The 23200-nt window shown below is 41.6% G+C and overlaps 1 protein-coding gene across 1 annotated transcript in view; it reads right to left on the reverse strand.

Moving 5' to 3' along the window:
* Positions 1-23200, reverse strand: part of LOC139336031 (calsyntenin-2-like) — a 249561-nt gene that overhangs the window by 43003 nt on the left and 183358 nt on the right. The window contains exons 6-8 of the mRNA XM_070969883.1: positions 15603-15788; positions 13526-13783; positions 12013-12134 (exon numbers count right to left, since the gene is read on the reverse strand). Of these exons, the coding sequence (XP_070825984.1) occupies positions 12013-12134; positions 13526-13783; positions 15603-15788 (566 nt within the window). The remainder of the gene's footprint in view (positions 1-12012; positions 12135-13525; positions 13784-15602; positions 15789-23200) is intronic.

Below are 23200 nucleotides of genomic sequence, written 5' to 3' on the forward strand. Positions count from 1 at the left end.
GGCAAACATGCTGCACACTTAAGCCTGTTGCTACAGTGCTTTAAATTCAAGTCAGACAGAAAACCCTCTGATCTGAGTGTTGTAGCCATTGGTTTGGAATAGTGCCAGATAGGAGTGCAATAGAGTCATGTACAGTGTGTGTACGGTTTTCAGTAGGATTTGTACGGAGGTGAGAGTTGGGGCTTTGAAGGTGATTTAAATGTAATCACACGTTTTTCACTACATTTAGAGCAAAATGATCAAAGTCATGGCTGTGTTTTTGTTAAATGATGGCCATGAATTGCAGGCCACATGAAGCCAGTAAAACAACGTGCTTGGTGGGAAGCATGTTACCATTCTACCTCATTATCATAGTTAACTTTTAGAAATCCATATGAACAGGCTTTAAACTGATCTTCTTACTGGGACTTCTGAAATGGTGATATTTGTGTGGTATTCTAGTCTTGCTATGTAGGGTTTTCCCTTGGGCTCGGGTCATTCTGCTTCAGCTGTGCCATGCCAAGCTGTGCAGCGATCATGTGTTTGCACTGCAGCCTCACAGCAAGGGTTAAAGCAAAAGCAGCTGTGCTGCGCCATGCTTGGTCCTGCTTGGGGCTGACTGTGGCTTAGTGAGTTCACTCTGAAGACTTAATGGTTTGGAGTTTAGTTTTACTCCTGTGTTCCTGTTAATACTTTAACATATTAGCATTACTTCACTGTTTACTGATGCTTTCAGCCATTTGTGTTACGTTACAGCTGATGTAAACCGCTGCTTCTGCTTCATGTTAAAAGCTCTCTGAACTCTGGTGAACCAGTGGGGGGTTTTTATTATAAAGAAGGTATGAGACAGGCAATGTTTTTGACAAGTAAGCTGAGCTTCATTAACATTGCTATTCTTCAGTAAACCAGGTCTAATCAACTAAAACTAGAGTAGGACACGTTCTGCACTATTTTGATCGGCAGATCAGTATATTGCAGGGGGGAATGGTACAAACAGAAACAGCCATGGTGAGATGTCGGATGAATAGCTGCAGGCGACAGGATTTACTGTGGTTTGTGGCCGTCACAGCTCCATCAAGGTAAAACAACTTTACCTTGCTGTGTGGTGTGATGGAAAAACACTCTTGCTTCAGTTTGTGGCTGTTCACCTCCTTTGCGGTTTTTGCTCCACTGTTTCAAAAAACCCATGAAGTGCCATGGCAACAGGTGGTGTCGCGGTGACATTGACTTGATATTTATATATTTTGCACATATAGTCTCAGCAGAGTGTTGATGATTGAACAAATACATGCACCACAGATGTACTGTGATGCATGTATTTGTTCATTTTCAGTACACAGTTGGAGATTTTTCCACACTGACCTTGTCAGAACCATGTAACACATAGAAATGTGTAACAGTCTAATCCTGGGCTCAATGAGCTTCAGTAATCTTGTTTAATTCTAAAGAAAAGTTTCAGCAGTCTGGTGATTAAAGTAATGCTGTCTCTGCTGCTGAATCCTGGTGGTGGGCAGAAGCAAGTGCAGGCATCATAGTAACAGGAGGTGAAAGTGCTGATTCCCCATAAGGCCAGAAATCATGAATTAATGCATGTGTGATGCAGGATTTGTTTGTTGTAGTGTCTTGCAGACACAATGAGTCACTCTCCTGGAACCACTTGGAGGTGGTACTGTATAGCTGTATGTCCTTCAGATGAAATGGATAAGCAGATCTCACAATCGAGGAAAAGACTGTGACAGTGTGGGAGAAGAGTAGGGTAACAGAGAGAGAGAGAGAGAGAGAGAGAGAAGATATTGTGAAACGACACAGCCTTAGTGACAGAAAAAATAAAAAAATTAACATGGTCTAAACTGTCAGTAGACAAACCAAGCAGTGATGAAAGTTCCCACAGACCTTTAGCAGAGCGATGGAAGGAGACAGACTGGGGCAGGGAGGGGGGGGTATCGCGCCATCTCGCCTGTTACCAGACTACATCCATCACACGCCTCCTCTTGATTACCTAAGCCCTGACAACACCTGTACTGCCGATACTCCTACGCCAAATTTACCACCCCTCTACCAGGCTCACTTATTCCTCTGCCTCTCTGTCTCCATCTCTTCTTCAATTCATCTCTCTATCTCATCCTTTTCTCTTTTCACACTTAAGGTCAGGGTGGGATGTGCACAATAAATCTCTGCTGCAGATTCAGACAGCCACCCTCAATCCAGGAAGTGCTTTAGCCGGTCAGAGGGAAGAGCTCCGCTGCACACAAACTTTCCCTCTTAAAAACTATTTGGGTAGGCAGAAAGTCTGGTTGGAGAGTTTGGGAGTGTTATTTGGCCGGGAAGTAAGACAAATTGATAGGGAGAAAACAAAGCAAGTGAGAGGGAGGAAAGGGCGAAGGGTAAAGGGAGAGACTCGCAAGAAGAAGAGGGTATTCAGCAAACCTATTTGGTCCAGATTAATATGATGAATGGTGCAGAACATCAGCTTTTACTGTGCTGTTATTTTCTTTTATTTGGCTTTTGTACACCCTTGTACCGCAGAATGACATTAAAGGTCTCCAGTTTCTCAGAAACTCCCACACAAACACCCACACACATTCTGTTGGCTTCAACATGTGTGAACAAGTGCATAACTGCTGCAGGTTGACAAGCCACACATACAGTACACCTGCTGCACATATAATAAACACAAACACCTACAAAGTCAGAGACATATACAAATCTCGTCCACATTTCTCTTTATGCTTTCATGTCCTCACACATACACAGACACACCATTCCTACTGTCAGAATAGAGGGACAGAACAGAACTAAACGCTTGAGACTTGACTTCAACTTGTCATGAAGGATTTTTAGATTGTTTAAAAGGACTTCAATTGAGCCTGTCAGGGATAACATACGAGTTAAATCTTGATACTTGGGCTCGTCACAAATATGTGGAGACTTGATTATAACTTGTCATGAAGGCCTTGAGACATGAGGCTGAGGACTTGAATTTAGCTTGTAACATGAGAGTCAACCTGACCATGTGTCAACAGCCTTTAGGTTTGAAGTGAACTTGTCACTAATGAAGTCAGACTTGACTGAATTTGTCTTAAAAAAAAACAAAAAACAAAACTTGACTTTCTTTGGCTTTAGCATTGACTTCACAAAATTTGTAAAGTCAATTAAGTCATTTAATGACTTGAGACTTGAAAATTGTCACAAAGGATTTAAAACTTTTACCCAGTCTCACACCAACATGTGTAATAGCTGTGTTGATCCATAGTGCAAAATGTGTTATGGTTGGTTACAAAACCATCAACCATGAAAAAACTGTCATCATAATCCTTGAGGGAATGTACCAAAATATAAGAAAGATAAAAAAATTAAGGTATCAAGTTCAGTATTTAATGTGAAAATGGAAAAAAAGAAAAGATTTAAATGAATAAAATCAACATAGATATGAACCCCCAAAAATGTTGCTTAATCAGGAAAAGGCTCTCTCCTTTCAATCTTTGACATATGGATTTAAAAATGCCACCAATCACTGTGCACAACTATACAAACACGCATAATTATCTATACCACTCTGCATGTCACAATACTGTGTCACACGCACGCACACACACACACTCACAGAGTCAGAGTCAGCGAGGTAATAAAAGCCATTTCTCCTCCTCCCTGTCATTTAGTGGCCTCTCCAGCACGATTTCCACCTATCCAAGACCTACAGTCCTTCCCACTCTCATAAAGCGGAGGTAATATTATCCAGGGATGGTGGGATGCAAAAGGAATAAAAATGATGGAAAACTGCTTGGAACAGGGTTTTGGAAAGTGTGTTTGTAATAAAAGCTGATTTCATTTGTGAAGCAGGCTTTGATAGCAGTGACTGAGAGACACCTCTGCAGAATACAACAGAAAATAATGTCGTCCGTGATGAATGAGTGATAGATACTGAGAGGACTGTAATGAGGGAATCTGCCTGCTCTGATTACACTTATTAAACGATTCTTTTGCATATTATTTTGGCTCATGTTTGTCCATCATCCTGTGTGTCCTGCTTACCAAATGCAGCAGACAGACCATGTCGAATGATATCAACACTAACAAGGAGGACCGGTGTTCTTTTGCTTATTGTCGATTTCTGTTCCTTCCAGCTACTTGCCCTAGTATGTTATATACTGGCATGTGTCTGTTCCACTGGGAAGCAATTTCTGACATTTCTTCCCTTTGTTGCGTCCATCTCCATCTTCTGTTCACCTATTTTTCTCTTTCGATCTCAGTCCCTTGAGGTTTTTCTTTCATCTACCTTTTCTATCTTTTTTATCATTCGTTTACTTCCCCTGCCCCATGCCTCTACCCTTTCATCTTTCTGTGGTTAAAGATTCCTACTGTCAATAGGATCCTCCCTCTGAATACAAACAACGCCATTTGCATGACTGCCAAATCAATATAAAAAAAATCCAGCGATGGCTACTGTGTTATGTGCAATAAATCCACTGTTTTAATGTAAATATGTGCTGTGTGAGCAGCAGAGAGGCGGCGGACTCTCTGATGACCACTGTATCTCAGAGAGATTTTGACCTGGAAGAATTCTACGCTCTGCTTGGTGCAATTTTACAGGTACAGTGGCATGGACGATTGAGCATAAAGGCCGATGTAAGTCTGCTCACCACTCTCAGGGTGCAGCTGGACAGCGGTCACAGTATTTGTGAGTAAAGCTGTGAGATGTTAGCCCTGAGCTTATCGTTCTTAGAGACTCAGAGCTAGATGTTGTTTCTGAACACACACACACACACACACACAAACAAACACACACACACACACACACACACACACACACACACACACACACACACACACACACACACACACACACACACACACACACACACACACACATCTATGTATCTTAAAAAAAAAGTGGGCAGTAAAACTGTTGATGTGGGCCAAAGGCTCAGGTGGCCTGAGAAAACAAGAAATGATGTTCAAACCAGTCTCTATGAGGGTAAGTCTACATGTACATCAAACAGTCAGGAAGACCCTTCAAAAACCTGCGTGTGTGTGTGTGTGTGTGTGCCCATCGTGCTCTCTGGACCCATGTGGTGCAGCAGAGCTCTAAATTTAGCAGGCTCTTTAGTAGGAGCCATCTATCATTCAATGGGATCCCTTCCATGAGGAGAGCAAAGGAGTGTGTGAGTGTGTATGTGTTACAGCAAGACGGAAAACAGCAGGTAAGGCAAGAAAATGAGAGACCTGATACATTTTTGCATGGGCTTTAAGGATTCTTGCACTCTTACTGATTAATGCTGGACACAAACTGCAGGATTTGTCTGAAATCTGGATTTTTAAAACATATTTTTCAGCTGTAAAGCTCATAAATGGAATGAATGAAGCAAATGAAATAAGTAGGGCACTATGAGACTGTTGTATGTCATTTCAGCCCCAAAATGGCATATATTTATGTTCAAGGGACAAAGACTTCTGATATTAAATATTAATATGAGCAAAGAAGAAAGTCAGGTGATGTTATTATGGAGTGACAAGTCTGTGTAGGGTGGAGGTGAGGGTGGGTGGATGCACAAGACAACACTTGGGACTTTAACACGATAGACTACTGTTTCTTGGGTCCAGTCCACAATCAAATGCTGTTAACACTTAACATTGTATTTTCTTGTTTGGCACTACTGTTAAAGGAAAAAATAATAATAAAAAAAGAAATCCTGATTTGTTGCATGTAGCTTTTTGTTTTCCAGCTGTTGCAGTTGTAAGTGACTCAGCTAAATGGAAGCAATTTAAAAATGTTTAATACCATGCCTCTTATTTCACTAATCTGTGTGATGCTGTGCTTCTGGATCAGAATTGCACCACTCTCATTTGCACATTAATTTGGTGCAAAATGGGAGACAGCTGCATGTGCTATTATTTGAGCCTGTGGTAATGGTTTCTGCTCCTCGTAGCAGGTTTGGGCCTGAGAGACAGCCAGCATGTATGAATGCCATGTGCCTTTCCTCACCTTCCTCTGAGTGAGACAGATGTTGTGTGGAACTTCACTGTTTTCTTGAAAATAGTATTTTTTCTTCTGCTTCATTATAAAAACAATACAATTTCCTAAACTCATCAGGTAGTGTGGTCCCTCAACATCCCGTAGTTTACTAACAAGGAGTTGCTGATGACAGTAGTCAGCAGCAGCAGCAGCAGCACCAGCAGCACATCAACAATTTGAAAATGCCAGATGCTCTGCTTTCAAATTGTGCTCTGGAGATGTTTGTATTGAGTATAAGCCTGGACCAGTTCAGAGTCAACTGTGTGGGGAAAAAAATGCCGAGTGGTTGGCAAGAAAAAAAAAAACCCTGCTCTTCTCCATCTTTTATTGTCATAACGGAGAATACATTAAAATGTTGCTGATGTGCACAATGGATGTGAGCCTTGAAATTCACTTGGTAGATTTTACATACAGGACAAAAGCCCTTGAATTTATATCATAAACCTAAATTTACTTTCATATCACGATACTAAGGCCCACTATCTTCACAATCAATTAAGTTTAGGCTAACAAGAAAAGTGAAAAGTTTTAAAGCTGCTCTGGTCAGTATTGTATATCAACAATATGTCAAATGACTGTGTGTAATGAGAAAGGTGTCTCTCATAGAGAATTACCACCCCACTCTGATGTTCCCACTGTTTTGGTTGAGTCTCACAGCTCTCATCAACATGCAGCAGTGGCTCTGATCAATCCACTGAATTTGAGCTACCGTGCTCGAAACAGTTAGCAACTAAAATGTCTGGATAAACATGCAGTTCAGTAAGTAGACATGGCACAGCTACAAAACATTTATATAATCATTTACATAATGTTGTCTCATTTGCATTACCTTTCCTGACTCCACTGAGGATACACCTGTACTCCTGCATGGAGGGTAACAAATGACATCTAATATTTCCCTCTGCTATTCACTTATAAAATCAGAAAAAGTTGTTTGCTTGACCGCTGAAAAATACATGTTTGGCATGGGGTAGCTGCAGGTAATGATGTCACTTTCACATTCAGTTTAGACTTGTGGTGGAAACATCATTTAAATCTCAATTATCCTGCTTGTTTCTTCTTATTCTTTTTTTGCGCCTGAAAGGCTCAAAGTGACCTCGTATTGACTTTCTCCTTTTGCCAAAGTCACGTCACCATGTCAGAGGAGGACACAGTGCAGGCTTTGTTCTAACTCTACACTGAGCATTTCCATGTATCTCTCTATGTGTAAACATGATCAAACTCTGTGGCAATATGGACACAGCGAAACACCACAGACAACTAAACTTCACCAGCTTCAAACAGAAGCTCTACCTTTTATGGTCCTAATGGACCAGACAAGCATCCCATTAGCATAGAACCACAGAACTGCAGCCTAAAATGTGGAACTTTGATGACTTTGGGTAACACCATTTTAAGTACAAGAGTTGTAAAACTTAACAGACTGATGGAAATTACAAGACCTCATATGTGCTTGGCAGGGCAAAATGCTTATTTATAAAACTAAAAGGACAATTTTGATATTTTCCAACATGGATCTTTTTGTCATTGTGGCCCCGTTCTAACTTTGCAATTGCCACATTCCTAGAGAACTGGGAAAAGCATCAACACTAAAACAACATATAGCCTTTCATGCAAGCAGTCTCCAAGTCTACACAGAAGTGAACTCGGATATTAGTCCGACGGGTTAGCAACATTTTGCTAAATATACAGGATCTATTTACCAGGCTATTTAAGCTTGCTGTTTGCTTAGTGTACGAGCAAACTATGGATTCATCTGCAACAATTAGAGCATTGATTATGTATAGTTTAATTGCATACTTCAGGAGACATAAGCAGATATTTTAAAAATGTCCTGATGGGCTTTAATTACTTGATAGAGGCTGTAATGGCTTTTGCCCTGCAGACTGAAGACTGTACTCCAGTTTGAACAAGTCAACCATCAAAGTAAATGACTCGCAGTTCCTCGTAATATAGTCCAATATAACCAGCCATTGTATTGAGTTTTCTTGAACTTGAGTGAGGAGGTGGTGAGGTGCTGTCAGGCGATTAAAAAAATTAATCTAATTAATTATAGGATTTGTAATTAATTAATCTAATTAATCGCATTTTAATCTCATATCTGCTAAAGGTCCCCAAATAAAGAATTTGAATTCTAGGACATTACAAAATTGTAGTGCATGACTAATCAATTGAATACGCCAAGAAGAGAAGATTTGATATCCACATTTTTTTTGGTGAAGTGTGCTTCATAAATGAAATTCAGATGACGCTATCTGAAACGCCTCTTTTAGGCCCTCGTCTTCCACGATTGAAATCGGTCTGCAATCAGCAGCAACCCACTTTGCGATTGAGTTTGTCAGTTTTTCTGTCGTGGCTTTGCTCATTCGTTTTCCTAACTCAGCAAGTGTGGGTTGGTGGAGTGAGCTCACGGTAGCACTAGCGGCACTAGCAGCAACTACATGTTTAGCGTTGAAATGATAATTCAGGCTGGAGCTGCTACGGTGATAGGAAAATTCTTTTTTACACAAGGTACAAATCACTGCGTTCTTGTTAATAGTCCCGTCTTTGTTCTTTTTATAAATAAACTCAAAGGTCCAAGTAGGCTTGCCTCGCTCTCCGGTGTCTCATCCACGTCTATTGTCACCCTGCTTTTGACTAGTAGCGCAGGTAGGATGCAGCCTACGGGTCACTCAAAGGGACAAATTTAATATGCTTGCGCATTGACTTGCCACTCATGATTAATTGCGTTAATTTTTATGGCGCGTTAATTTGCAGAGTAATTAATTAATCTAATTAACGCGTTAAACTGACAGCCCTAGTAAACATTATTGCTTGCTAATATTTTCGAGCATACCAACAAGCTGAAACTACAGGTGCAAAGCCTCACATGTAAACACACTTGGAATGTGCAGCACGGGCAGATGTTAGCTTAATTCGAAAGTTGTCCCAAAAGAACATCCTTAAGCAGTCAGCTGCAATTGCTAATTCATTTACGTATATTCAGAAAGTTTTAGGAGGTCGATGCTTGCCCCAAGATAAGTTGTTTTGCCAGAGTTGTATTTCCCAAATCTCAATAACACAGGTGTTGATCAAGAGCAAAGTTAGGAATTTCTCTGCAACTGAAAAAGCTTAAGGAACCCTGCAGTGAAATAACACAGAAGAATGTGCTATCAAAAAGGTGAAGAAAGCCACTGACTTAATCAAAATGCTTAATATTTCTCCAGATGAATGGAAGCATCACTTGTTGTTAATATAGCAAAAAAAGTAAAGTCTGAATGTCGGTGTGTGAGTCACTCTTCCAGCCGATGAATTTCCACCTGTGTGCGCCAAAGGCAATTTTTCGGACCATACAGACTCGATCCAATTTTTGACGCAGTTATGACACACACAGGGGCTCATTCAGTACAAGCTCATGCAGAAAACAGCTTCAAGATTGACAGTCTCCTTCTTTGAGACGCTTGAATGTAAGTCTGCATTTAAAGAATATGAAACCGTGCACAAAAGACACGCTCAATACAAGCTCAATGCAGATCTCCTCAAGCCAATAAAAACCGCAGCCCATCTCTCTCAACAATGCAAACAGCCCAGATAGCAAAGCTTAAAATACTGAATCATACTGAACACAATAGCCCTGCACACATAAAGCCATGCTGCCTTAAACTACTCTGTGTCTGTTGTTAACAGATAGTGTAGGCTTTTTTTCTTTTCAGCAGGTAAAACTAATATCTGCAACCATCTTCCACCCCCACCCCCCATTCCAGTCATTATGTAGCCACTTGCAATGTCTGATTGGATTGCATGAGAAATTAATTGCACTTCTGTGATAAACCAACGTAGGGACAGGAGGAGATTCTTCTGTGGAACAGTTTTCTGTGTTGGAGGTAGTCTGAAGTTCATTTTATTTAAAGGACATTACCAGATGAGGAGAAAGTGGTGAGAAGGCAAGGGGAGATAGCGACTTAATGAAAGTTTCCTTTCATGCCCCGGGGTTTCTGAGACAACTATTAACAAGAGGGAGGGCGATGAGAGAAGGAGAGAGGACATAAGAAAGAAAAAGAGATTCAAAAAAATGCTCAGGAAACTCGACAATTTAACAACTCTTGTGCAGCTTGTTTCAAAGATGTGTGTGGTGCCAGCATAGACTGTTGAAACTTTTATCAGCTCGAGGTAATAAAAAAAATGGAGATCAATTTAGACAAGGCCATAGCATTAACTGCCTACATCTTTTTATTAACTGCCTCCAAAAACTGTCAAAATGCAGCCTAATCTACCAACTTAAATTATGTAGAATCTTTTCCAATGCAGCATGTGAGGAAACCAACTTAGAGGTGTTGTGATGCATTTAATCATAGCTTAATTATGCATTCATTGGCCAAAAATTTGTCAGACTTACATAAAACAAAATACAGGAATCAGTGTGTAAAATTCCCACCACGTCCCAAGTTTTTCTCTCGTTGAATGTAATTTCTCCTGGGTTCTTAAAACCTCCAAAATTTCCAGAAAAAACACGGAGAATGTGACCTTGCTGTCATCAATGGTAGCGATGGCCGTGAATGCTGATTTTGCACATCTATCCATCAGTAAAGAAAAAAGAAAGCCTTTGACTGCTGTGGCAAATATCTCCTTTGTGACAGGAGGCGGTGGAGTTTGTAAGAAATGTGGATGCATCTACGGTATGCTGACAATGCTTAAAAAGTAACATGTAATCAGTGAAAATGTGGAAAGTGTTTGATACTTTGTGGGAACCCCATGTCTCAGTTCCTCCAGACGATGCCTCACACACACCATGTGCCATCAGGAGGCTGATGGAAGACCTCTTTCATGCTCTCCCCCCAATCAAGACCAGCAATCTGTCTGATCAAATTAGCCCTGGGTGCTGCATCTGGGTGTCCTGGCTCAGCTGTGCGTCTGTCCCCTGAATGAGATGCCCTTGCTGGGTGAGTGCGGGGGTCTTGCGAGTCGAGGTGACCTGTCTGACTTTAAGACAGCATCCTTGATCAACAGACAGCTGCTGGCTACACACATGGCTACGCATGTCTCTGGAGCGAGTGTATTTCTCTCTGTTTATCCAAGTAACCGTCACTTAAAAATAGTATGGTGCGTGATGTGAGGACAGACTGTACTTGAAATATGAAAATAGCTCTTACCCTTAATGGAGCTTTAATTAAATATAAATAAAAATCTTCCAAAGTGATGACAAAATGGCATATTTTCACTCACGGATCACTGACTCAAAGTGGTGAAATTTTTTTGACCATTTTTCTCTAAAACATTTCCAGTCTCGCCCTACTTATACCAACATTTCTGTTCAAAAAAGCCTTTCAAAATCATCTTTGCAATAATTTCCAATTCTGGTCCCATGTCAGGTAACACAGTGTTTTATCTCTGGAAATATTTGATTCCTATTTGATCTTTAAATGACATTTCAGGCAATGAAACGGCAGGTCAGAAAGACAGCTCTGCAATAATAAAATACCAACAAGGAAGTCTTCATTTCCATGGCAAATATTTATTGAGGAGTCACTAAATCCATTAAAAACTTCATGGTTATTAAGTAGAGTGCTATGAGAGTTCTCCAAATTAATTGGGGTTAATTAAGGGTTCGGCTTTTTTTTGGATTATAGGAGGATTTCTAGTGCAGCCAAGCACTAAATAGCTTACAAGGTCTTGCATGCACACACAAACACACATACAGTAAAGTCATATATGTGTGTTTATCTTTTTATGAGTCTAATGGGCAACAGTTACTGACTAGTTACGGACTGGACAGTGGTTCTCACTTCTGTATAAACCTCATGCCACACTCTGTAAATGAATCCCCAATGTCCAACCAGGAGTCATCAATCATTAGTGCAAGATACAGACTAACATGGATTAAATCCCAGCAGATGTTTAATACAGGTTTAATCCCCCATGTAGGCTTCATCCCTGTCTATGAGATAGGGCCATAACCTACTTATCAAATCCAGGTACGTGGAGGTATAGACTAAGGTCACTTGTCACTGTCGTATGTGTCCCGGACCATCACGGTGTCTTACCTGCTCCAGTTTCCAGTGGAACTCAGCAGGTCTGAAGGTGTCCACCTGGGTGAAGTCTCTCCTCAGCAGGAACACCAGGCGGCAATTATGGACATACAGCGAATAATGATGACGGTTCATCTCTGTGGGAAAGGAGGGAGAAAGAAGAGTCAGCACAGGGGACTAAATCATCACACCTACTCACCGTCACATAAACCAGACACGTAGCTTCATGAAACCTCACAAAACTGGGACAGCAGCACTGCTTTGAAGGAGAACAACTTTCTAAAGGTCATTTCATGTAATTTTTCAGGAGAATTTTAAAACAGAATCATTCATTTGGTAAAGCATGCTATGATGTTATTGAATTTTTTATGCTGGATCATTACAGAACTCCAGACTCCAGTTCAGTGTTCCAGTATTTGAACAGACTTTTTCCCTGAATGTACCTTAAGATCATTAACAGTATGTATGATGTATACACTGGGCCTCGACAAATGATCAAGATGTTAACACAAAACACGAAGCTGAACGATCACCATGATGGATAGTCCATGATATTAAGTTAAATTTAATAATCCACTGTGCTGATCATACTTGAGGAGGGAATATTTGCATACATGTATGTTGTATCCACTGTTGGTGGCCCTTTGTGCTTCACTTGTGCTGTTTCTGTGAATCTGTTTCCTTGGAGCCACTCACATCATGATCCCACCACTCCTGACTCTGACTCTGTATCCACACACTCCTCTGTACAGAGGTAGCAGCTATTGCTCCACAAAAAGCCATAATTAAAAATTTGGCTCTCCTCATCATCATCCTCATCCACGTTATTATCTGCTCACAAATTCACTGCCTTCCACTGCACATCAGCATACAAAAGAAATAACTGAATTCAGTGGCCTCCGTGACAGTGTTCACAACGGAGTCTGACATACTGGCCACATTTAAAGATTCTGTAACAGCCAAACATACATTTGGTGTTCTAGTGAGCAGTTATGTAATTCCATCCATCCATTTTCTATGCCGCTTATCCCTTTCGGAGTCGCGGGGGGGCCGGAGCCTATCTCGACTGTCAATGGGCGAGAGGCGGGGTACACCCTGGACCCGGTCGCCAGCCAATCGCAGGGCACAAACACACAACCATTCACACTCACACTCACACCTAGGGGCAATTTAGAGTCACCAATCAACCTAATGAGCATGTTTTTGGTCTGTGGGAGGAAGCCGGAGTGCCTGGAGAGAACCCACGCATGCACGGGAAGAACATGCAAACTTCACACAGAAAGGCCCGACCCAGGAATCGAACCTGCGACCTTCTTGCTGTGAGGCACACGCACTACCTGCTGCGCCACCGTGCAGCCCCCAGCTATGTAATTGATCATTCAAAAGATGTTGACAATAACAAAAATTAAGAATATTAAGCACCGACCCATCCTAAAACATATATATATATAATCTGATTATAATCTGATGTTTCAAATATAATGCCTGAATGTCAATGTCAGTCCTTGCCTGTCAGGTTCACACTCACCAGTCTTATCAGAGTTGCATAGCAGGGTCTCCTTCTCAGCTCTGAGCCCAGGACTGGGTCCATGCTTCATCCAGGTTGCTATGGTGAACTGGTCTGTGAGATTCTGGGGTACCACCCAGGCAGGGATTTTAGCCGCCTGACGCCCGTCAAACCTGAAGATCAAGTCACTGTCCCTGCCGCTGTCAGTCACCAGGGAAGCTGTCCAGTTGGTGGCAGCACTGGGGGCAGGGAGAAGGTCAGTGCTGCCCGAGGAGGCCCCTGGGGTCATCGCCGTGGAAACAAATAAGAGTTGTGACAGAGGATGTGTCAATAACAATCATGGCAGATATGCAGTGTATATTGGCCTAACCTTGGCTATGATTACTTATGAGTAAGGCAGATGGCAGGGCTTAATATGTAATCAATGGGGTGAGATGAATAGAGGATGTGGGTATTGATTCATTGCAAATTAAACTGACTTTCATAAGAAAAGAGATGTGAGCTGTCGTTCACAAATTCAGAACATATCTCACCTCTAAATGTGCCTCTATGGAAACAGAGAGGACATACTGACTGAGTACTATGGTAACACAGAGAGAAAAGACACAGCAAGGACTCGGTGAGAAGGACAGTGTGTGGTGAGAATCAGCACGACATCACATGGCGTCTTTACAGCTGACACTATTGTTATATGATTCTTATACATCCTGATAAAACACACCAATCACTACTGCATTGCACCGAGTCATCCTATTCCAAAAAGCAATTCCATCATTCCTTTGACACAATATCCTCAGTATGTTGAGTCCTGATTGATCTCTGCTTTCAAACTGTCAAAGTGCCAATGTTATTTTTGCCATGCCTTGCTCCTCGATGTATTTGGCATGCCCTTACCGATCTAACTTTTCCCCTCTGTGTGACAGTGACAAATGGATTTCATGTGTTAAACCACATTTATGAATCATTTGTAACAGCTTATAGATGCTAATAAATCAAAGCGATGTGGGAACCATGCTGTTCCCAGAAAAAATGGGCAATGACAGAATTCACCATGTCTAAATTGTCCAGGCAAACAACTGCAACATGCATCTGTTGATTTGTACTAATAACACACCATTAGCACATTAATTGATGTTTTTCCCATCTGTAAAGCTCTGTTTTTCTCTGCCTCGTACTCATGCCAGTGTCGATGTTCTGACTCCAGTAATTAGATTCCCTCAGTAAATAAATACGCATCGACTTCTCCAGCACCCAGCTGCAGCCTTCTCTTTGCCCGATGTCTTTGTACATTATCTCAAATTGATTGTGCTTTAAAAAAGCAATTACAATTTATTCTATTCGCTATCAGATAACTATTATGAGGTGCCTGAAAAGGACTCTTTAGTGGTAAACCATGCATGGACTGGGAGCCAGGGGAGGCAGGCAAGGGACGTTATGCATTCAGATGAGCTGGAATGGGGCTTGTGAAGGCCGTTAGTCAAAGATGATGACTCCAGCCCCCCTGCTGGCGTTGCAGTGTGGGCGGGGAGGGGGATGCGGAAAGGCTTGGCTGCTTTGTTGGCGCTCTGGGCGCCAACGCGGCAGCTCGGCTGCTCATCAGTCACCGAGGAGAAAGCGTGGCTGCATCTAAGGCAGCTAATGCCCTCGCTCTGTCACATCATTAGTGACACAGCTTTAAGTTGCTATTCTGGTGCCTTCATTTAGCACAGGGGTTTACCAGGGACACAAGCGGAGATTAGAAAGCAACACAGACTGGGAACTTTCAGATGTTGGTTAAAAAATGGCAGAGGAGGACGCCTCAGGCCCTGTCTGACCCCAGTACTCGGGCCATGGATTCCATTGATGCTTTTAGTAGCAGCTTATTCTAATTCACTGCGCTAACTTTCAGTTTGCCGCTTCAGAAGTTATCTTTGATCAGCCATCTACTGTATATTCTACATATCCACCACCATCCTAATAGCCACAGGTCCAACTCTCGAGTGATTCGCAGCAACATGGCAGGAAAGCTCTCAATCTAGGCTGATTGTCATTCTGGTCACACCAACACGATTATGGTATTCAGTAGATTTTTTTATTTTTATTTTTTTGTAGAACCAACCACAGAGTTTCTGTAGAGATTTCTCAGAGTAGGTCTCACGGTCGCAGCCTTTCCCGATGTGGCTGGTCTGCAGCTCCACTGTGGTCCTCACTGAAGACAGCGGCCCGCCACAGGTCTCCAGGTGCATCTTAGGAAACAGCTGCTTACTTCCTGTTCCTGGCTCATAGTCCACTCGCTTATTCCAACCTGGGAAGAGCAGGAGATTGAGTGATAGTGTTAGGAATGGCAGAAAGGAAACAACTGCAGTCTGTGCACCAGGGTGGAGACACACAACCCTGCTGGAGATTCTGATCTGAAATTATATCTGATTTTCACAAGCCTACTTGTTGCTTTTGTTATTACCCATTTTTCGCCTCATTTTGTTCATTTAGGCTACCATCAAAACAAGACTCCATTTCCAATATTTCACTGTCAGTGATATTTCTGGCATCACAACTCAATATCCTTCTGGCAGAATGTGCCCACTAATGAAATTGCTACATTGTTGTTGGAGTGCAGCGCAGTACCTGCATTAGCAGCAGTAGTCATTATGCTGTCACTGTCTGTCCTGTCAGCTGTGAATTGCGTTTTCTGTCTGGGCAGGCTATTATTTTGTGCGGTAGTGAAGTTTTCGCTTTTCCCTTCATTTTTTTTTTCCAGTCTCTGTGGTGTGAATTTGTATTTGTCTGCACAGTCTGTTTTGGAGATAACAAGAAAATGAACTGCAAATTTTTGTTGCCTGTTTAGTGCTTATATGAGCTTTGTTTACAGTGAGCAGATCTCACTCATTACCTCAGTTTCAAAGAGTGTAGCCGGCATATGCATAAATGCTGTCCGCTAGCATTTTCAACATTTGCTCAGTCAGAAGCCTGTCAGTCCAGTCACCTTCTTCTGTCATACAGCAGCATCGTTGCACCATCACTGCATGACACTCAGTCTTTAAGTGCAAACTCTTCCGCCTGAAAAAATTAATTGGGCACCAAACTCTCAACCATCCAATCCAATCCATGTTGTTTGCTAGTGCACACAAAGTAGTTCCCATCCATCCATCCATCCATCCATCCATCCATCCATCCATCCATCCATCCATCCATCCATCCATCCATCCATCCATCCACCTGTCTCCATATCAAGCATTACTACTTAGGAGCTGGAGGCATAAGCATGAAGCTGAGCTGACTGGATAAGAAGAAGGGGAGCCGCTCTTTGTTGCTCACTAGCCTGTTAAATCTGCCATGTTTGCTTCCTCACACACTCACCACCTCATGCTCAAACACATACACACACTGCATCTGTTTGTAGTCGATTTACCTCCTCCAGATTGAGTGCTATGGGCTGCTGCAGCACTGCCACTATGGGATTGTCAGTGGCTGTGATGAGAATAGGCACAAACAATAGTAGGAGCTAAATGAAAACAAAGACACATGCATGAGAAAAGCACTCAAACATAAAAGACTGTGCCGATGCTTTTCTATCGCTCTGTCACACACATTTATTTTGCATTTATACTGTGCATACAGCCATGTCCTCCCACCTGTTGATTACCCCAAATTATGTCCCCTTATTCTGTAGTTTCCTTTCTAGACTCAAGGCTCAAAGCTAATATGGTATAACTGGCTGATGGTTCAAGCCATTAGCCATTTTCCAGCACCTCCAAAGCTGGAGTCTACGCCTTCGAGGTGCTGATGGTAACAACAGTCCTTCAGGATGCAACACTCCCAGCCAAGAAACAGTGTGGACAAAGCTTTGGACATAATACAATAGCTGTTTTGCCCAGTCTTAATGCTGAAGCAGACCATTTACTGGCACCAGCTTCATGCTAAACACACAGACATAGAAGTGTATTGATATTCTAGTAACACTCTCAGCAAGAAAGAATGAGTGCATTTCCCACAATGCCAAGCTTATCCTTTAAGCAATATGGCATTTTCCCTGTAAAATCAGATGTATTTTTTGTTATGTAAAATGTAGTGGATGCATGCAGAAACATTCTCACTAATAACCTTCTGTTACTGTAACTGATGTAATGTCTCAAAATGAACGCAGCAATGAATAACTTATGCAAAAAGGCTATAATAACCTTCAAGTCCACAGGGTCATGCATTTGCTGAATCTGTTCTCTGGCCTTTGAGTTTGCTGTGCAATGCTGAGTAAAGGAATGATGCTGCACCTTTCAGAGTCAGGTTGGAGAGAGGGTGTAAAAGCTGCTCTGGTAATAACGTACTCCATCGACAACTGGGAGTCAAATGACCTGTCGAGGACTTGGCTTTAACGCTGCCAAGCTGGCTCCAAAAAAAAATGAGACGGAGGGGAGGAGAGGGCAGAGCCTGGTTAGGGATGCATGGAAAGGAGTGAGGGCACGTGGAAGGATAAATGAGGGGTAATGGGTTCAGGATGTAGTATGCATATAGATATGTGGGGAAGGGTTGGGTTGAGCTTGGAAGTGGGTGATTAAGTTTTATGGGCTAGAGAGCATTGGACAAACATGAGGGACAGTGAAAGGTGCTGACTCTGAGGTGGTTTCACTCCCATCACCTCATATAATCCCTTGGAGTGAACACCTGTAGTCTATTTGTCTAGAGAGGGCAGTGACCAGCGTTAATCCTTGTACCGTCAGATATATGGATAATTAGAGGCAGGCCGTCTCCTGCCAAGGTGCTATCATTCTTGTCATTTAAATTCATTCTCCCACTGGACAGCTGTTTTTGACATTGTGAATTTGAGGAAGAAAGAGTGGGTCTATCATATCATTTACTGACACTTGTGTCATTCCCATAAACTGACTTTTAGTTGCTCTATCAGTCGACCAGTTCGGTCCACACTGAAGAATCTCAAAACATTTTTTGATAGAATACCATGAAATTTTGAATTAATACAGTTGTAGTCATCAGAATAAATCTCAGTGACATCTAGCACACTAATATAGTCAATTATCCCATGAAATGTGTCCACATCTGTGACATAAATAAATACATTTTGTATAGACCTGTTCCCCCAAGGATGCATCCTAATGACTGAATACCTGCTAAGCAAATATATAAAATTGTTATTTGTGAGAATGTTAGCATGCTAACATGATCATTTAGCTCAAAGCACCACTAATTAGCCTCATAAAGTCACTATAGTGCTTCTTCTTCTTGTTATGTTTTGAGGGGATTCTTGCTCTGAGCATCATTATTCTGCAGTATCTAATGCTACTGGAATGGTACAGCAGGCTACAAAGAAGAAAAAAAAAAAAGTCCAAGCAGGCAAGATTGATCACTACACTGCTAGCAGTCCTGATTACTACGTTGTTCCCTGTGGGTGCAGTCTCTTTTGTTAGTTCCTGAAAGCCTGGGAGAGTACCACACAGCAGCTACCGTAGTATTTGCCACCCCTGTGTGTCAGGCCTCACAATTCATAAACTCAGAACTTTTTGAACTCCTATGTTTGCATTTTTGGCTCTTTTAACGTGTCGCCATTGTCTCTCTCTGCATTAACCATTCTTGTTGTATCTTTGTATCTACTTGTTTGAATAAGTGAGACAAATGGTCTGTTCTTGATACGGATTAGCATTTATGGCAACAAAACATTGACATCTGCTGTCATTACAAGAGTGAAGTTTTGTCGGCTTTCTAGGAGAGAAAGCATTTATTGATAGTTATAAACTTCCTGCCTGTCATTAAATGGCTCATATCAGTTTGTAGTACAAGGAATCAGTTTGTTGAATACCACACATTGTCTTAGCACACTGATGCCCATTACGCACAAAGACTTGGTAAAGGGCCAATGAGTGACCCCACTGCGACAGAAGCTGATGATGAATGTAAACAGAGGATGTGAAGAGCATGCCCTCAAATATAATGAGGAATGGGCTCGGTGGTAGAGGGTGAGCTACGAGGAGCGTGGGTGCAGCATATCATGAAAACAAATCACAAGACCAAGAACAGTAGCACACCAAAACACATATTTGTTTTTGAGGCACAGCTCCCCTCCATGGTAAGATCTGAGGTGGGGAGTGTTCAAACAGTGTGGAAGCACTGAAGTAGAAATATGAGCTGACAGAGCTGTTAAAAAAAAGAAAAGAAAATGAACAGATTTCCACTTTCACCTCAAAGCAAAAACGGTTTACTCTTCATTTTATAGCTTACATTTAGATAAGACCCACATAAATAGCCTCATATCACTGATAAATATCTGGCACTGGCATTTGTCTTTAATAATGGGAAACTCTGCTGCAATAAAATGGAAAAAGGTTCTTTGCCAAAAACCCACTCGACTGTGCTGAGGTGTGTTTGCAGAGACAAAACAAAGAAACTCATCAATGTTTTGAATCTGTTGAATCCTTTTTTTAATTTTTTTTTTTTTGATAATGGCACCTTTGTTTGATTTGTGGAAGACAAAAAGCAATACCCAACCATTATCCGCATCCTTGTGTCTGCCATAGTGCTTAAGCATTGATGTGCTCCTCTCACAGGTGGTGATGTATTAATTTAATCCCAAACACTTTTCTGCACAAACCCTCTCTCAATAAAATCATACTTGCTGTACGATGTTGATACTGTGGCTTCCGTACTGTGAGACGTTCTGTTTTGTCAGTCAGGCAGAGGAGTTTCCATTGAAATTCAAATGATTTGCTCTCTTACAGTTCAGCCCTTTGCCAATTTATGACATTGAAATAATAGCATAGTGCTCATTTTTTGCACAGTGTGTTTTATTTAAACTCTCTCAAACTCTGGATCTAAAAGCTTTTCATAATGCAGTAGTAAATGCAGTACAAGGTTCATTCTTGCAGTGGTGGCATATAAATATATTTGCTCAAGTACTGTAGTGAAGTACTGTAGAGCTTTGAAGTACTTGTACTTTAGTTGAATTTAATGCAACAATACCCTGTATATTTTATTCCACAACATTTATGCCACAACTATAACTACTAGGAAATTTACAAACCATGTGATTAAATTCTATGTGATTGATTAAACTAGCCAACATATAAAGTAGCTATCAGTAGCTTCACCTCCACCACAGTGGGTGCACAAACAATGTATTTTGTCATATCATTTGGAATGCTTGCTGTAAAACATGGGACTATAGGACTACATATGAGATAACCTGCGATTTCAAGCCCCATTCATCATCTCTACATCCAGGTCTGTAACTTTATATTTTAGTCAGCTGAAAGCATCCCATATTGTATGTTTTGGCCTTGCCATTCTTGCAAGTGTCTACTCAGCCATCATAAAAGGGTCTATTTCAAGGCATGCTGTCTTGTATGAAGCAGTGGTTCCTATAATCTTGCAGAGCCAGTACCGAGCTGCATTTGTGTCCCTGCTAAATAATTTAGTCCTATTTAAGAGTCTCTGTAGGACACTGCTGCTGCTTTCACTCACAGGTGCAGCATGAGCTCCCACATACACTGACAGCACAAATAGGGTAAACACATTTACACATAGACATCCGAAAATCACACAGGAAGTACTTGCACAATGTGATTGGGATGCCTATATACAGACAGACAGTACTGCTAATACATTCAACACACACATACTCGCAAATGCACTCACTATCGTTTGCACAGGCACAATACTGTAACACGCAGACCTGCTCTTAAGCTCAGCTGTCTTAAAAGCAGTGTGGGTTTAATAGGAAGCTATTTGGTCTCTACTGAGTGGTATGCTTGCCTGCGGTACATTGAACAGAACTCACACAGCGGACCCAAGAGTTTCTCTCTTTGTAAATGTGAGAGGAAGATGAGAGGCAGAGGAAGCAAGGCAGACATGAAAACAACCATGTGGAGCTGGCTCACCAGTGCAGAAGTACAAACTCCTTACCGGGGCTGTGATCATAAAAAAACAGCACTTCTATGTGCGTGTGAGCAGATTTTGTACGTTTTGTTGTAACATGAATATGAACAGAAAAGAAAATGCCCTATCGACAACATGGACATGATCTAAATGTTTACTTTGGATTAATGATCTTCAGTCTTCTCTACAGTATATATTATGTACATGATGCTACATTACTTCACTGAGAAATGACTGTGTAAGCGCTGATAAATAATGCCAGCCTATAAGAAGCTACTATTTATGACCATACTGTACAGTATATAGTATGGTCACCAGTGTTTTAACATCTGATTTGACTCTTGTCATTGTGGCTGTACTATGCTTTAATGATAATCCTGACACAGAACATCTGATGAGTTCTGTGTTTGTGTGCAGAAACACACATACCATCAATGTAGGTGTATCCACTGCTATATCTGTACAGACATACAGCTGAGGTGAGTTTCCTTCCTGAAAATAAAGAGTGTGAAAAGTTGAGAGTGAGAGATGGTGAGGAAGGGAAGATGGATAGAGGTGCTTAAGAAAATGATGCATCATCACACTTTCACGCTGTTCCCCGTCTCTGGAGGGTGTGGAAGAGTGTGTGTGTGTGTGTGTGTGTGTGTGTGTGTGTGTGTGTGTGTGTGTGTGTGTGTGTGTGTGTGTGTCTGTGTGTCTGTGTGTCTGTGTGTCTGTGTGTGTCATTGGTAAGTTCTTGCATGGATGTGTGGGATGATGGTTTTGTGAATATTGTGTATGTGTGTGTGTGTGTGTGTGTGTGTGTGTGTGTGTGTGTGTGTGAGAGAGAGAGAGAGAGAGAGAGAGAGAGAGAGAGAGAGAGAGAGAGAGAGAGAGAGAGAGAGAGAGAGAGAGAGAGAGAGAGAGAGTGTGTAAAAATGCTGACACTACGTTCAAGTAGTCGGGGGGGTCGTCATTACTCGTCCCAGCCATCAGTGAGAGACCCAATTTCCATTTAAAAGAGCACTCTGCTCCTTTTTTTCCTTCTTTCCTTCCCTTTCCTCTCCACCTCTGTCTGCCTCCATCTCGATCCTCTTCAGTGAGTGCCATCTTTCTGATTTCTCCTCCTCTTTCCTGGCCATTTTTCTCTGTCCCTATCCCCACAATGCCCCCCAAAGCATTCATTTTAATGCTTTCATGCATGCTCTTTGAGCGCCATACAAGAGACTTGACTTTTTTCTTTCTTGAGTACAAAGAGAGCTCTTGTTTCGCTGAAGTACAAGGCTTGCAACAGAAAAATGTAGGGCTTGTTAAAGGTGGTGGTTGAGAAAAAAAGTAGGATAACAAAATGGATGGGAGTGGAATCTATCTTCCTTCCTGAATGTTCCATGATAGCAGCACGATTGCATACATGTAGACAGAAGGGGCTGTCTCAAATGTATTCTTTGAATAAATCAAGTACTTGCTCTTTAAAGGAGGTTTCAACTTTATTGTTTTGGTTCAGTCTCACTGCTCTAACAGTGTGATTTTAAGACACAGCAGGCAGCTGTTTTCAGTTAAAATGTATAAAACCCACTGTACACTACCTGCTATTCACCACACAAACGACAAAGTTGGCAACTAGCATGTTAGTAGATCTTTCAGCAGCTACGGAGCCATATGTTTACCTCAGGAGTCGTGAATGTTGGAACCTACATTAACCTACAACAATGTTGCTCTATTTGCTATGTCAGCTTAGAGGTGATATGATGATAGGTCTTGACCAAACTGAACAAAAAAATCTGTTCTATTTCATATAGGTTTTGCTATGCTGTCACTGTTGCATTTATCCCCGGTCACATGCAGTCATGAAGATTT

This window comes from Chaetodon trifascialis, chromosome 9 (genome assembly GCF_039877785.1).
Source record: "Chaetodon trifascialis isolate fChaTrf1 chromosome 9, fChaTrf1.hap1, whole genome shotgun sequence".
Classification (NCBI taxonomy): Eukaryota; Metazoa; Chordata; class Actinopteri; order Chaetodontiformes; family Chaetodontidae; genus Chaetodon; species Chaetodon trifascialis.